The following is a 16,552-nucleotide window of genomic DNA, read 5'->3' as shown; positions in this document are numbered from 1 at the left end:
TCATTCTCTAGTCTGTCCCTACCATTAAAGGACCAGTTGATTTGTGTTTGCCCCCCCCCCCCCCCCCGGCCAAACATTCCCAGTCTTTCCTTGGATGTGGGAGTGTTAACCTGAATACCCAATCCTGTGCAAGAGAAATTAAATTAAACATAGTATTTTCTTATTCACTTTGTTAAATACAAAATACACTATGATGGCTATACAGAATGCCTTGCTTGCAAACGTTTATTGAATAGGCATGCAAAAGTGAACCAAAAGCATATGTAAAAGAAGCAAAATCAATGACTGATCATTGAGCTATTCTGTTTGTGTTTTACATTTTTTCTATGCTTTCTTTTTTTGATGTTGAAATAACTCTTCCATTCTCTATTTCTTCGTAGAAGGTCATAATTTTTCTGGTTTTGCTTGAATCTAAATAAAGAAAGAATGGCAGTCAACAAAAAACAAAACAAAACAAAAACCAAAGCATAAAAAACAAAAAGAAAATAAAAAGATAGAGGGAGACAGATTTACAAAAGGAAGCAAGTAGAGATGTACTATATATGACAAAAGGAGGTGTCATGTAGATTAGGTGGTGGGTGCTAGCATAAATATTTACCTTTGGATCCCACTGAACCTGTAGACTTTTGAGTGGTGGACGAAGAGGAAGAGAGTCCCAAAGACCTTTAACATAGAGCCAACTCATTAGTATCACTATCTTGGGAAATATCTCTAATTTTCTTCTAATATACTCCTTTGACTTACCCTCCTCCTCCCTCTAGTAGGATGCGATATTGCTCAATCTCCTTCTCCAGCCTGCTTTTGATATCCAGTAGTTGTCTGTACTGATCACTCTGGCGTTCCGTGTCAAACCTTATTTGAGACAATTGTTCTTCTACCCCATCAATAATGTCCTTCAGTTTTGCAATCTGAGCGCAGTACCGACCCTCTGTTTCTGCCAAGGTCTGTTCAAGGCTCTTTTTCTAAAGGTTGATAGTAATAATAAAAAAAGTTTTAAAGTAATATGGATAAAAGTAATAAGGAAAAATGGTGCCCATGTCAACATACTAGAACATATTTGTAATTTCTCTAGGGCAGCCTTTCTCAGCCTTTATGACATGGAAGAACCCTTGAAATAACTTTCTGGCCCCAGGGAACCCCTGCTAATAATTTATTATATCTACAGCTCATGTTACATTAGTGTGATGGCCACTAGGAACAATATACATCTCTGGTCAGTGGGAAGAATCCCACCAGATATCTCTTACAGATAGCATAAAAGATCATTGGTGTCACTTGGAACTTATCTGAGAGGGGGACATTGCTACTTGCTCAAGGAATACCAAACAACCTGTTGAGGAACCCTAGGGTTTCATGGAACCCTGGTTGAGAATGGCTTCTCAATACATTCAACTTCTATTTGGATATACTCTATTTGAACTTGGCACCTTTTTTTTAGTTTTATTATAAAGTGTCAATTAATATTTCCCCATATCCTTTAACAGCCAAATTTATCAATCCAAGGGTTACTAAAAATAACCTTCTCCAATAAGCTTAAAGGGGTTGTAAAGTCAGAAGATTTTTTTATCTTAATGCTTTTTAAGATAAAAAAGATTTTTTTATCTTAATGCTTTTTAAGATAAAAAGCCTTCTGTGTACAGCAGCCCCCTCATCCCCCCATAATACTTACCTGAGCTCCCTCTAGATCCAGCGATGTTGCAGGAGTGTCTTGGCGTCCGGGACTCCCCTCCTCATTGGCTGAGACAACAGAGCTGCGCCATTGGCTCCCGCTGCTGTCAATCAAAGTCAGCCAGCCAATGAGGAGAGAAAGGGAGCGAGGCCAGGCCATGGCTCCGTGTCTGAATGGCAGCAAACTGCTTTCTGTGGGGGCACTCAACAGGAGGGAGGGGCCAGGACCACAGAAGAGAGACCCGAGAAGAGTAGGATCTGGGCGGTTGCTCTGTGCAAAACCACCCCACAGAGCAGGTAAGTATAACATGTTTGTTTTTTTCAACTAAAAAAAACAAGACTTTACAATCAATTTAAAAGGAATTGTGTTGTTGTCCCAATATAAAAATATGTCAGCCAGAATGAATAGGGTCAGGCCCATCAACAGGCATGCCTGTAGAGCTGTACCAAAAAAAAAAAGTCTTGACCAATGTGTTAGAAATTAAAGTTATGATTTTATATAGTGTAGTACACTAATAAGTGGCTGAAAAAGGTGCATACATGTATGTTTTCTATATGCTGTAATTGACAGAATGAGTTCTATCTTCAGACCTAAGAGGTTTGGAAATATTTAGTTGTTTTAACACATTGGGGGTTATTTACTAAAGGAAAACTCACTTTGCACTGCAAGTGCACTTGAAAGTGCACTTGGAAGCAAAGTCGCTGTAGACCTGAAGGGGACATGCAAGGAAAATAAAAAACAGCATTTTAGCTTACACGTGATTGGATGATAAAATCAGCAGAGCTTCCACTCATTTCAGATCTACCCCTTAGATTTAGAGCCACTGCACTTCCAAGTGCACTTGCAGTGCAAAGTGGATTTGCCTTTCGTAAATAACCCCCATTGCTTTTAATGTGATAACCCTATGGGGTTGATTTACTAAAATCTGTAACTGCGTAGAAACCAATCAGCTTCCAGGTTTTTTTTTTTTTGGTCAAAGCTTATATGAACAAGCTAAAGTTAGAAGCTACCAGTTTTAATAAATCAACCACTATGTTCCTTGACTAAATAAAAGTTATATATTTTACTGTATCCATATTCTTAGATACACACATACATACATTCACTCTGTACAAGAGAGCAAGTTATGCTTAACGCTGTATCATTTTATTATGTTTTTTTTTTTTTTTTATACAATTACATTTTTTTATAATATACAAGAAGATGTCTTTGGTCTTACAAAATTTTTTTGTAGGGCATGATACTTTCTAGGCCGAATGATTGATACGTCTGCTCATCCTTCTTTCATAGATTATGTTTCTTTCATAGTAGCTGTGGTACGCCTTCTATAAAAAGGATTAGCTGGGCAGAAAGGGCGAGCAAAGTCAGGATCTCTTGATGAGAGTCTGTTGATAGCCCCTTAACTGTGTTAACCCCCGCTGCACCAGAAGATTAGTGTGGCCTGGTGGGTTTTACTTTCTCTTTTTTTCCCTGCAAAGGTAAAGCATAATGGGCTACTATGCATCGCATAGTAGCCCATTATGTTTCACTTACCTGACACAGAAGCCCGCGCTGTCGCTGTTGTCCCCACAAGTAGCGAGCGTCCATTTTCACCCCTCTTCCTTCTGGGGCCGCAAACTCGGGCTCTGTGACTGGCCGGAGTCGCTTGACGTCACTCCCACGCATGTGCGCAGGAGCCGCCAGTCACGGCATGACCCCTAATGGAAATGGCAAGATGTGCCCTTTCTAAAGGCGCATGCCCCGATGACATTGGCGCATGCGCCGTAGTCATCGGCGATCCTCTTTTTAGTAAATATCTCCTAAACTGTGGAGGTTTAGAAGATAATTCAAGCACCTACAGGTAAGCCTTAAAATAGGCTTACCTGTAAATAAAACTGGTTGTACAGGGTGAACAACCACTTTAAAATACATATTTTAAATGCAACCGGTGTACCTTCTTACCTACCTACCTAAATACTTGAAACTGACTTAATTTTAGTCTCCTGTGCAGCAGCAATGGGAGAGGAAGGGGCAGTACTTAAGGCTAATCATATGTCCTACTTGCACACATGCGCAAAAAGAATGTGTTAATAGGAGGGAAGAGCAGAAAGATGACCTTATCAGCTCAGTTGCGGCTCTTTTACTGTCCATTCACAGACTTGGTGTAGTGGTGGAGTGACCTAGCTGAGTAGCATAACTGCAGAAGAGAAAAGCCAGGTCAGGACAGTCAATCAAGTCTATATAATATTATTATGATGTTCCTGTGTCATAAAATGTGTGACTTTACACTCAAACTTACATCTGGGTCCAAAACCTTAGTCTTACCATTGCCAGCTGGGACTGTAGCTCTATCTCCAAGCTTTGAAGTGTTCTCCTTAAGTCTGTAATCTCTGTACTCTTAGTCTGAACCTCCGCTACCCCAGCTGAGATTTCTTTCTTCAGCTCATTGCTCTAAAACAGCAAAACAACATGTCAATTCTGGTTTTAAAAATATTTGTCATTTATATCAGTACACGGTCTTGTAGGTTTATTATATGTTTCATGTATATATGCTGGTATATGACTCACCTAGAGGCATATTTATAAAGCATGTTACATTTCATCAATCATGCTCTGATTCAGTGGTTGAATTATTCATGTATATATTAAAAATTCCACTGGGAAGATTTACTGGTAGTTAATGTTTGGTGCCACATTCACCAATTTATAGATGCGTCCTTTATTGTCCATCGGTACCTTTCCATAATTGTAATCTTTCTTCTTGTAAGGTGACCATAAAAGCCATGAAATAATATAGACTAAACCTCCTTCACAAAATTCACCTTTATAACCCAACCAAAATATTGTTTTAAAAGCTTTGAATGTAGTAAGGAAGAATGACAAGCACAGTCCTGACTTTTGGGATGAATTGTAATTCTGAATCTTATTGCCTAACATCGGCAGCTGACCTCACAAATGCTCCTTTGGCTGAATTGGCTCAAATTGCCACAAACTCCAAAACAAACTGGAAAGGGTAGGTGGGACCCCACATTAATGTCTGTAGTTTTGGAATGGGATGTCTAACAAGCTTATTTAAATGTGATGGTCAGGTGCAACAAAATTTTGGTCAGAGAGTGTACTTTATGGTGCAACTTATTACCAGTATAAAAAGAGCAATAGCTGCTAACAACTGGTCAACAACCTTGTGAAAAACAGTATAATGTGCTGATGAAAACTCATGTGATCACTTTCTATACCTGCTGCAAAAACTGAGCTTCAGCATCTTTCCTGTTCTTCTCAGCCATGGCCTCATACTGCTCCCTCATGTCATTTAGGATTTTGGTCAGGTCAATGCCTGGAGCTGCATTCATTTCAACTGTGACCTGTCCAGTTTCTCCACCAGCCAGAGACCCCATCTCCTAGTTGGGTAAAAGAAAACAAGATCAACATGTGAAAACTGTATTTTTTCATACTATTATGCATTTTATGTTACTATGACATACTAGAAAACACTGCCACACAAACCAGTGGACCTTCTGGAGCTCAGACTCCTTAAGAGGACAGGTATATTGGATACATGCTTTATGAGTTTAGATGCGTAAATAATAAAAAATCTGCTTTGATTGCTCACTTTCCTTCTGCAATCTGATCTATTTTGCTCACATCGCTAAAACTGCTTAATGCTGCTGGACCTTTTAATACATTTTTCTTTATATTAAGGCTTTTTTGAAATAAGGATTTAAGCAAAATTTCATCCCTCATCTTGGTAGACAAAAGATACATGCATGTGGGCTTCTAACAATGCCTATTACATTCTGTATGCCTTTTAGTATTAGGTATGTGTTTTAAGGGCAAAGGCCAGAAATGTTTTGCATCGTCTCCCTGACTTTTATTGGAACAAAGTTGTATCTGGACTTCTTCGCAGTGGTGTGGTGCTTCAACTTCCATTTTTGTTACAAATAAAAAAATGGGATGCTCCTTCTCAAAACACCTGATGCTGAAGGTCACCATATTCTTTTGCACCACTGACATTGCATAAGAACTGGGGATTGAAGAGTTATATGGAACTTACTAGCCCACCATGGGAGCCATTGGACAGTTACCTGTTCAGCACTGTGCATAAAGAATGGAGTTGATTTTTGAAGATTCAACCACTTGACCCAACCTGAGTTGTGACAGTGAATCCACATATACTATCGCCCTCAAGTTGAACCTCTAGATTGTATTTGGTTTAGCATATGTGGCCATGTGTGTGTGGTGATCATGTATATGGATTTTAGTTTGCCTTTTCAATATCGAATTGCCCTTCTGAGTATTTCTTAGCTCATACAGTTAATAAAAGTGAACCATTTTGCTAGACCCCTACCTCCTAAACAAATAATCTATAAATAAAACACAAAAAAATGTTTTGCAAAAAATAAAAAAAAAATATTCACCTTGAACCCCTTACTGTTGCCTCCTGGCCACTAAAATTTCTACAAGAATGCATTCCTGGGATTCATTCTTATGGAATTTTGTGCTCCCATCTTGTTCAGGAGGCTGTGGCGAGGCACAGTGATATTACCCATGCCTTCCCGGAATCTGAGAGGAAAGTTTTATATCTTTTTTTGTTAACACTTTAATATTATCATTTTTTTTTTTTTTTTGAACTTTTTGGGCAGGGGGCCATGGCAGGGAAAAAGACCTTCCATTTTCATTTTGAAGGTCAGCTTTGAGTTAATCTACTCTGTCCTAATTTTAACTGTATAGCAATTTAAACAATAATGTTAAAAATAACTTTTTTTGTGGAATAATTCAATGAGATAGCATACTGGCTGCTAAAACAACTTATAAATGTATCTACATCAGTCAATCAAAGCAAAGTCTTCCAATTACATAGCAATGAATACAGAATTCTGGTAAGTTGCATTCATGCACAGGCAGGTCTCCTGTAAAAGTTCCATTGCTCAAGGGGGAACATGGACTGCTTTCCTCTGTCATTGTTGGATTTAGGCCACCTACATGCACTTAACTTCTAAATGTTTACATAAAAGATAATAATAGGTTATAAGAGCTTACATGTGCTACTAAATTGAAATCTGCACAATTCCTGCCACTTTCAGGCTTGCTTGGTGTTAATGAAAAAGGCATTGATACAATCCAGGGCAACCAGTATTGATGCCACTTTCAGCAAATTAAAAGGACTTTTTTTTATAAAAAGCTCTATCTGTCAACATTTCTTTTTAATCATACACCTTTACAGTTAGTCGTGCCTGCATGTTGCTGTGGTATGTTTGTTGGTAGGGGTTAATTTAGTGCCCCTTTAAGGGAGAACTTTTCTAAAAATGCTCCCAGGAAGTGAGGTGAATTCACATTCTACCTGGCAGGATCATAGCTTAGTCAGTGTTTGGTAGGCTATGGGAGTAGGTATGCCTGGTTGGAGAAATGGATTAAGAACTTGCTACCCCTGTATGGGCACCACTGTACATGGTTGTGGAAGGTACACTGCCATGTAAAGAGGACTTGTTATGTTACTCCATGACAGAGAATTAATTTATTTGGACTGTTACTATTGACTGCCTCAAATACAATAAATGGCCTCTGGCTAATTTGGAATGATTGCAGTGGATGCCTGTTAACATTGGAGATGTGAGTTGGAAGAGCACCTCTTTGAGCCTTAGTGCTAGACTGGTGCTTCTCAGGAGTGTGGAGTGTGTAGCTGACTTTGTCACTGTTGGCCCTGTTGCTGCTGCCTTGACTCCCAAGAGCTTGTGCATAGGGAAGGGTTCTTGGGGAATCTAAATCTAGGGGTTTGTCTACATAACCAGGAACTGAGCTCCCAACAGCTGCCCCTGTAGGATTTTTTTCAGTCCTAGTGAATACATCACAGGGAGTAGTACAATCTCTAGGAAAAAAGTAAAAGAAACTGCTAATGCTGGGATAGGCTCTAGAAAGTATTGTCTGGGGGGTACATTTGGGTCAAACAATAAAAACCTTATTTCTATCTATAGTATGTTATTACATAATCAAATTTGCTCATAGCATACAGTATGCTGCTTTTACTTTCTGCAGCGTTGCACAATGGCTGTTCATTTAAGTGGTTCTAAAGGCTTTAGGTTTTTTACCTTAATTCTTTCTCTGCATTGAGGTAAAAAACCTTCTGCATCTAGGATACCCCCCCCCCCCCAGCCTCCTAGTGTACATAACTGAGCCTGATCTTTATCCAGCACTGTGCAAAAGAGCAGCAATTCTCTCCTCTCTCTCCCACCTCCTTTTATTATATAACCTTCACGGTATTATCTACGAGCACTTTTCATACATGGGTATCTCTGGACACATCATTTATATTATTTCTCAATGCAATTTGCTCTATTTTAATTAATATACAAATATACACCATTTTCAATATTTATTCCCAGATATCTTTTTTTGACAAGCCATGCCCCATCATTATTGTTACACTCATTCCCTCAATCAGACCTCCTTTATTATATGACTTCTATTGTATTACTCATCAGTAATCTTCATATACAAGTATCTTTGTATACATTATTTATACTATATAATACTCAATATAACCTATTCTGTTTTGAATGAATACTGATAAACTATATTTCTTAACATTTATCCTCAGGTATTTTTACTTTGACAATCCATTTTTATCATTGCTGCCACATGGAGATCATTTCACTACCTATACATTGTCATTTTATTACCTGATGTCATCCAGACAATACATGCTGCCTCAGCTCCCGCTACGGGGTTTGTTGCCCCCGGCCCACTCCATACCATCTGCCACATGCCACGCTCAGTGTCAGGGTTGGTAAGTGCTTGTCTGGCCAAAATCTTTCCAGCATTTTTTGTTTTGTTTTATTCCTCTCTATACGGATTGAGGTTGACTTTATGTATATATCCTACAGGATTACTATGCATCAGCTCCTGATGAGTGGACAAAATCATCCACGAAACGCGTCGAGCTACAATTGATGCCAGAATTCTATCCATTGTTACCTTGATGTTACCAATTTATTAATATCATGATTATATCATCTCGCTATGCAATTTTATTTTCAGTTATTGGATATGCCATCCTTGGCACCTATAGGCTATATGCTCTTTTATACTAATATTACTTTGATCATGACTTATCCAGTGTAATTATGTATTCTACTGCTTATACTTTTCCATCTAATATGCCTATAATTTTGTGCCAATTATATATGTATGTCTGTATATACACATGAAATTCCTTTACTATATATTTACTAATATTAATAAAATTACAATGTTAATCCTCCGCATTTCAAATTGCTTCATTTAAAGTCCCAAACTCCCTGTTATATATACACTGTGCAAAAGAGCAGCAATATTCTCCTCTCTCTCCCTCCTCACTGGGCAGATTAATAGCAGCAGGAGCCATTGGCTCCCACTGCTGTCAATCAATCCTGTGACAAGGAGCAAGGGTTGGGCCGAGCCCCACTGTTTGTAACTATGGATGCAGGCAGCGAGCCACGTGAGCGAGCCCACATGAGTGTCCCCCTAGGGAGAGGCTTCCAATTGGGGGCACACATCAGTGGGGGGAGGGGCCAGGAGCACCAATGGGGGGCTCCAGAAGAGGGGGATTGGGGATGTTCTGTGCAAAACCATTACACAGAGCAAGAAAGTATAACATGTTTATTATTTTTTTTTAAATGTCCGAAGGTTTACAAACATTTTAATGCTTCTCTTATCTTCCCATAGGTCTACCAGACTAAAACTGGACATACATGGATCCAAATTTGTCCAGCTGGGACCAGACAAATTTCGAACAGTGTGTGGACATCTGTGGTAATGATTAAGCACAAGATCTATGTGTGAAACGCGTCTACGTGACCACAGTTTGGTGTTTCTGCTGTTATCTTTGTGAAGCAAAATAAAAGGGAACCGGAAGTTCTGGATGTGCAGCCATTTCTTTCTTCTTTCCAAGTTTCCCATGGAGGCGGGTCGGGGCTAGCACTCTGCAAGATACTCCAATCAGCCTTATCTTTATACACCTGGAGCAGCGGTTCTTTTTCTTGTGGACATCCGTACTTGACCAGAAATCAATCGTTTGATCAACTTTTGTTGAAGGGACATACTGAAAACATTTCTTGATCAGCAGCTGCAGCCAGTGAGCAGGGTATTCTGACAGTGGTGGCTTCAGCTGTCAAAATACAATGTCCTGGGGGGCGGGGGGGATTCCTCCATACACCTTGTTTGTGTGGATAGAGGAACAAAAAAAACTGGTCTATTGCCAGTTTAAGAGCAATGAGCTATCTGCAATCTCTACACCTTTAAATGCTTCTGGTAGCCAGAGACCATATGATGTCAAGCTTTGTGTCACATAAGAAAGCTCATATTTTAGATTCAAGCTGACCTTGATAAATCTTCAGATGATTGGTAGATGATCACAGTTACTGTGCCAATTAGGGGAACCTCTAAACCAGAGGTCTCCAAACTTTATAAACAAAGGACCAGTTTACTGTCCTTCAGACTTAAGGGGGTCCGGACTGGGGCCATTGGAAGTTGAAAAAGTCCTGATGTCAGTGGGAATAAACCATTGTCCCATCTTTGGTGTCAGTGAGAGGAACAGCATCCCATCGTTTGTGTCAGCGGGAAGAATTGTGCCCCATCGTTGGTGTTTATTGGGAGGCATTGTGCCCTATCATTAGTGTCATTGTGCCCCATCTTTGGTTTGATTGGGAGGAATTGTGCCCCATCTTTGGTGTGATTGGGAGGAATTGTGCCCCATTGTTGGTGTCATTGAGAGTAATTGTGCCCCATTATTGGTGTCATTGGGAGGAATTGTGCCCCATCGTTGGTGTCATTGGGAGGAATTGAGCCCCATCTTTGGTGTCATTGGGAGGAATTGTGCCCCATCATTGGTGTCATTGGGAGGAATTGTGCCCCATTGTTGGTATCAGTGGATGAAAATAGTGCCCCAAGGGCCAGATAAAAGCAGGCAAAGAGCCGCATCTGGCATCCGGGGTGCAGTTTGGAGACCACTGCTCTAAACCTAGGCACTTTTGAATTAGGAAGTACACACTATTCTTCACAACGATTTTCCATCTTCCACACTTTCTATTTTCTCAAGAAAAAAGAGAGAAGGAAGTTGCTGACATTGTGTGCACTATTGTAGCCAAACGAAAAATTGTCATTGTTCCAATCAATGTCTGGCTGATGTCCTCTTGTTGTAAAAAAAAAAACATCTGATTATCTATGAAACGTTTTACTTAGTGTTGACAATTTTTTGTAACATTTTTACCTCTGCATGATTCTTCTTGAGATATAATAGTTCTTCTGTTAGGGATTCAATCTGTAATTCCAGATCAGACCTGGACATGGTCAGCTCATCCAAGACTCTACGCAATCCATTGATATCAGCCTCTACGCTTTGGCGCAAAGCCAACTCATTCTCATATCTGTGGAAACATCACAAATATAAGTAGACTTTTACCTATGCCCATCTTGTTAGGAGATATCCACTACATTAGTAAACATGTTCCAATATCTAACTTACTTTAGTCTGAAGTCATCAGCTGCCAACCTGGCATTGTCGATCTGCAAAATGTACTTGGAGTTTTCAATAGTTGCAGAAAGTATCTGAAATGGGAAAGATTGTAAATAACTGGTGCAATATACAGTACAGTGAAACCTCGGATTGCGAGTAACGTTGTTTACGAGAGTTTCGCAATACAAGCTATTTAAAAAAAATCCTGACTCAATTTGCGAGCGCTGTCTTGCAAGATGAGCAGGATTCAAGACGCTGGGGTGTGCAGTACCGCATTTGGCCAGAGGTGCGGGGGCGCCGGTGACGTTTGGAGATTTTCTCAGAGAAACTCTGTTTCTGAGTGTCTCAGAGCATCTCCAGCGCCCCCACACTTCTGGCCACATGCGGTACTGCATACACCAGCAGTCACTGTGGAACGAACTTTCTGAGTTTCCATTGATTCTTATGGGGAAACTTGCTTTGCTATATGAGTGCTTTGGATTACAAGCTTGCTTCTGGAATGGATTATGCTCGTAATCCAAGGTACTACTGTATATTACTAGTAAACATAAAAACTATGTAAAAACATACACATTGCTGGTAAACTATATGAGAAATAGATGTGGTAAAAGCTCAAGTCACAGCCAAAATCAAGACTAAAGCAGGCCATGCATGGGTTGAATTCCAAAAGAATTTTCTTATGAAAATCTTAACTAAGAAATTTCTTTCAAATTTCCCACCATTAGTGGGCTGCAGCAATGGACGATTTTCATGCTTGGCTGATCGGGCACGTTGGAAATTTTTGGAATAACAAACAAATATCTAATCAATGATGGGAGAATCGTGCGAGAGATATAATCAAAAAAGAAATGTGCATGAGTGCAAGAAAAGAAAATTCCTGAAAACAAAAAAAAGATTCCCGGCCAAAAAATTTTTTTCCGTAGCAACATGAGGTGAAATTGAGGGCTTGGTTTACCAAATTTCAATGGTGGCTCCATTGGATCACAAAATGCACAAAATTTCAGATTTTCGAGAGAAAATTCATTCAGAATGGGACCTATGTATGGCCTGCATTAGACTGTAGACAGTCATATCCAAATCAAGTGTCAGCATGTTGTACAGTATATAGGAGCCCTAGTGCTGCCCCTCCCTCTCCCAATCTATGTTCTAAGACTGGCCATACATTATCCAATTTTCTTGTACAACTTTCCTTTAGATTTACTAAAACCATATAATATGAGGTCAGACCTAAACACTTTCAAATTGTTTGCAATTAGGAACGCCCTTGCACTATATAGTTAAAGTGGTTGTAAACCCTTACAGACCACTTTTACCTACAGGTAAGCCTAGAATAAGGCTTACCTGTAGGTGCAAGAAATATCTCCTTAACCCACACGGTTAAGGAGATATTTTCCTAAAAACGAGAACCGATATCCACGGTGCATGCGCGCCGTAGAAAACGGTGCCGGCACACTGAGCGTGCCATTAGTGAAGGGGATCATGCCGTCACTGACGGCTCCCGCGCGCATGCACCGGAGTGACGTCATCGCTGCTCCAGCCAGTGACAGCGCCGGAGCAGCGATACCCAGAAGTCACTCCGGGTATCATGGCGGCGACGGAGGAGGTGAATGAGGGTCGCTTCAGGGGCTTCGATCTCAGGTAAGTAATACATTTTTGGCAGTACTATGAAAACTCATCTCTTCAGGGAAGCCTATCACGCCTCCATATAATCACTTCCACCAGCTCATTCCCCACAGTTACAACCTCTTGTACCACTTGCCCCACCCTATTAGATTGTGAGCTCTTATGAGCAGGACTCTCTTAACCCTCTTGTATTTTATTGTATTGTAACTGTACTGCCTCCCCTTTATATTGTAAAGCACTGCGTAACCTGTTGGCGCTATATAAATCCTGTATAATAATAATACTTTTTAATGCATTTTTCACCAAAAGAAAATATACTACCATCTAATAAATTGTATTTAACATCCAATCAGTAACAGTGTTAAAGCCTAGTACACACGATCAGAATACTGTATAAAAAATACAGCTTTCGAATCGATCGTACAATAATCTGATCGTTAGTACACAGCTTTCATCCGAAATTATCAGAAGGGGCAAACACGAAAACTTTTCTCATATGATACCAGATCATACAATTTACGTTTAATCAATACAGTTTTTGTCCGATAATACAATACAAATACAATACAAATTTTTATTCTGTCGTATGAGAATTTTTGTACTTTAATAACTGATTCGTTTTCGATATGGAGACTAGCATGCAAAAAAACAAACAAACAGACAATCATTCGTCCAATAATCTCATCGTGTGTACTAGGCTTTTTACGTATTTCTGTAAATCATCGGTCACTGTAGGGACACTCAGAAAACAAATGTTTCCTATGTGTCCCATTCACACTGCAACACAGCCTAGCGATGTGCTAAATGCAGATATGCTGCATTTTATCACAGCGCATCACAACGCCCACCATTGCACTGAATGAAGTGCACGTTTTGTATACTTCAAATAAAGTTAGTACAAAACAAACAAAAAAAAGGGAGCAGTTCAATGCGAGTAATCATGCATCACACTGCCCCCGAGCGCAGCAGCAAGGCAATGAAACTCTCTGGCTGTTCTGCAATTTTAGAGGGGCAGTGTGAATTGGCCCTAAACTTTAAATTGCCCAGTCTTAGTGTGTAGGGTTCAATATTGAGTTGGCCCACCCTTTGCTGGGAAGGCTGTCCACAAGGTTCAGGAATGTTTGACCATTCTCCTAGAAGCGCATTTGTGAGGTCAGGGACTGATGTGGACAAGAACCTAAACCTTGTGGACAGTCTTCCCAGAAGAGTTGAAGCTGGTATCGCTGCAAAGGGTTGGCCAACTCAATATTGAACCCTGCAGACTAACTCTGGGATGCCATTAAAGTTCATGTGCGTGTAAAGGCAGATGTCCCAATACTTCTAACAGTATAGTGTATTTTTATGAGAGGATGGGGGAGATCATGGAGGAAGTCCAGGGTCTCCATTTCTAAATCAGCTTTAAATTTACATTATTTGATGTTTTTCTTCAGTTCCTGCTTGACCAACACTGAGGCAAGGAGAGTGCTTCTCAATTATACTGGAAATGGAGGAGGTATTTGCTGTCTAGTCCCAGTTCCATATTATAAAATAATGATTCAGGCTACACTTCATCTGTACGTTTTTTACTGTTTTTGCACAGAGGTCATTTGGCAATGATGACTTCATACACCAATGGTCAAGATACTAGCTCAACACATGTAAAAGTATGCAGTCATTGTATTTCAATATATTTCCCACATGATTGGGATGTTTTCATGGGTTTGAATGTACAGAAATCCAGATGTTGCTCAAAGCTATGAAAGTCAAACCAATAATATAATACTACACATAGAACTGTAATGTATATGTAATCAATGTTGTACAATTTTTCAGTAATAGAATGTATGTACAAGCAGCACTGATTAGTCACTAGAACAATGTGTCCCAACCTCTATTGTGCATAGGCTTCAGTTAACTTTGCATTTCTATTACAGCTTGATCATCCAGTTAGGGCAACCTGCAGGAGCTCACACCAGCCACTGCACATTTGGATAGGCTTTGTGCCTAGGCCATTCAGACTTTCAACAGTGAATAGTTGGGAATAGATGAAAAAATTACGTTTTTGAAATTACCCCTGACCACCTTTTCACATATTTGGTCTGTGCAGGACAAGCAGTGATTTTCTTCTGCATTTTCCAGAAGAAGATGCATTAAAAAAATATGTTCTAAGTGCATTTTAATGTAGGCTCTAAATGGCAGTAATTGTTATCTCCCTAAATGTTCTCGATAAAATGAGGTAGGCACAAAGCATAGCTGCTCAAATAATTTTTTCATACAGTATAATTATACAAAATGGGTAAGTATCACATTGTCCTACCTTATTCCGGAGGTCATCAATAGTATCAAAATATTTGCTGTAGTCTGCTGCTCCAGCACCCGTAGTGGAACCTGGACGTTGGTTTTCATACCATTCTTTTATTTTGCGCTCAAGTTCGGTATTGCTGTCCTCTAAGGACTTGACTTTGTCCAAGTAAGTAGCTAAACGGTCATTGAGATTCTGCATAGTCTGTTTTTCATTGGTAGCAAGTAGACCACCACCTGCACCAAATCCTCCCCCACCAAATCCCCCACCGCCTGCTCCACCATATCCTCCAGCAAATCCTCCACCGCCTGCTCCACCATATCCTCCAGCAAATCCCCCACCGCCTGCTCCACCACTTCCTCCACCAAATCCCCCACCGCCTGCTCCACCATATCCTCCACCAAATCCTCTACCAGCTCCCCCACCATATCCTCCACCAGCCCCTCCACCATATCCTCCACCAGCCCCTCCACCATATCCTCCACCACTAAGCCCGCCCTCCTGACCTGCTCCAAAGCCAGTGCTAAATTCACTACTGCCAAGGCCACTATCATAATAATCACCAAAGCCTTCACCATTCATCACTAACCCTTTTCCTCCACTAGATGACATCCTTGAACTTTTACTTGATTGCATATAGAATGACATTATGAATGAAGTGCTAATCTAAAGTTGGAGAGATATCCCTGTTATATGGAACAGACCACAGTACGGACCTCCCTTATATATAAAGTTTAAATGGGTGTAACCTCTTGTCTTCCTTTACTGGGAAAGATTATTGTGTAAGTTCGGTGGTTTGGTGCCCAGCTGGGTAATTTATTCTTCTTCAATATGTTCCAATCCGCACAAATATTTTAGCTCAAGGCTATGTTTATTAAATTAAAAGGTGAATATGGGTGGAGTGACTTTAAACTGTCATTATATTATCTTTAAGCTGCTGAAGCCTATCTAGACCTGCCTAAACAAATTACTTATGCTTTATATTGTAATGTTTGTGCTGGAAGCAGCAATATGTTTGCCAATTGATAGATAGGCTCTGCTGCCAGGTTGTAGTTTCTCTTTTACTCGCCAAGGTTACATTTTGATATGTGCCAGAGGACAGGCACAGATCAGAAAAAGGTGGGTGAGTTAGAACGTATGGACTTTAAAAACCGATAACCATTTTATAGCATATTATAGCTATTTTAGGACTATACGAAAACAAGACTTTGCAAAGGCAGCTGGGTGACATATCACCTCTTCACTGCCTCTGAAAAGCAATCCACCACGGGGCAGCAATGATGGTAACACAGATTCTGAATGAGCACTTTAAGCCCCCATTCCACCCTCAGAGCTCCCTTAGATCCCCTGTTGTTCCATGCACCCATCAGAGCCCTGCTCCCCTCCCCTCTTACATCCCACTGACACCAGTCCTCCTCAGACTGACACCAGTGATGCAAGGACATTTATTTCCACTGACATTGATGCAGAACTATTTATTCTCTTAGCAACGCCACTGCCACAGTGCCCATTT

The 16,552-nt window shown here is 40.2% G+C and overlaps 1 protein-coding gene across 1 annotated transcript; it reads right to left on the bottom strand.

Moving 5' to 3' along the window:
* Positions 1-207: 207 nt before the first annotated feature.
* Positions 208-15,764, bottom strand: LOC141114330 (keratin, type I cytoskeletal 12-like). Its single transcript, XM_073607945.1, has 8 exons — positions 15,055-15,764; positions 11,145-11,227; positions 10,890-11,046; positions 4,885-5,046; positions 3,974-4,099; positions 745-962; positions 599-663; positions 208-411 (listed from the first exon to the last, which is right to left on the bottom strand). The coding sequence occupies exons 1-8, from the start codon at positions 15,685-15,687 to the stop codon at positions 314-316; spliced, it is 1,542 nt and encodes a 513-aa protein (XP_073464046.1). The 5' UTR covers positions 15,688-15,764; the 3' UTR covers positions 208-313.
* Between the last annotated feature and the right edge of the window lie 788 nt (positions 15,765-16,552).

Source organism: Aquarana catesbeiana, linkage group LG12 (assembly GCF_042186555.1).
Source record: "Aquarana catesbeiana isolate 2022-GZ linkage group LG12, ASM4218655v1, whole genome shotgun sequence".
NCBI classification, from domain to species: domain Eukaryota; kingdom Metazoa; phylum Chordata; class Amphibia; order Anura; family Ranidae; genus Aquarana; species Aquarana catesbeiana.
Note: the sequence above shows the minus strand (reverse complement) of the source record. Positions and strands in the feature narration are given on the sequence as shown.

Excerpts from the sequence above, each read along its gene's own strand:
- LOC141114330 (XM_073607945.1), bottom strand. The coding sequence starts at position 15,687 with ATGTCATTCTATATGCAATCAAGTAAAAGTTCAAGGATGTCATCTAGT. Across the intron at positions 11,228-15,054 it reads TTGATGACCTCCGGAATAAG|ATACTTTCTGCAACTATTGA; the intron begins GTAGGACAATGT and ends TTCCCATTTCAG. Across the intron at positions 412-598 it reads AGGTTCAGTGGGATCCAAAG|ATTCAAGCAAAACCAGAAAA; the intron begins GTAAATATTTAT and ends TTCTTTATTTAG.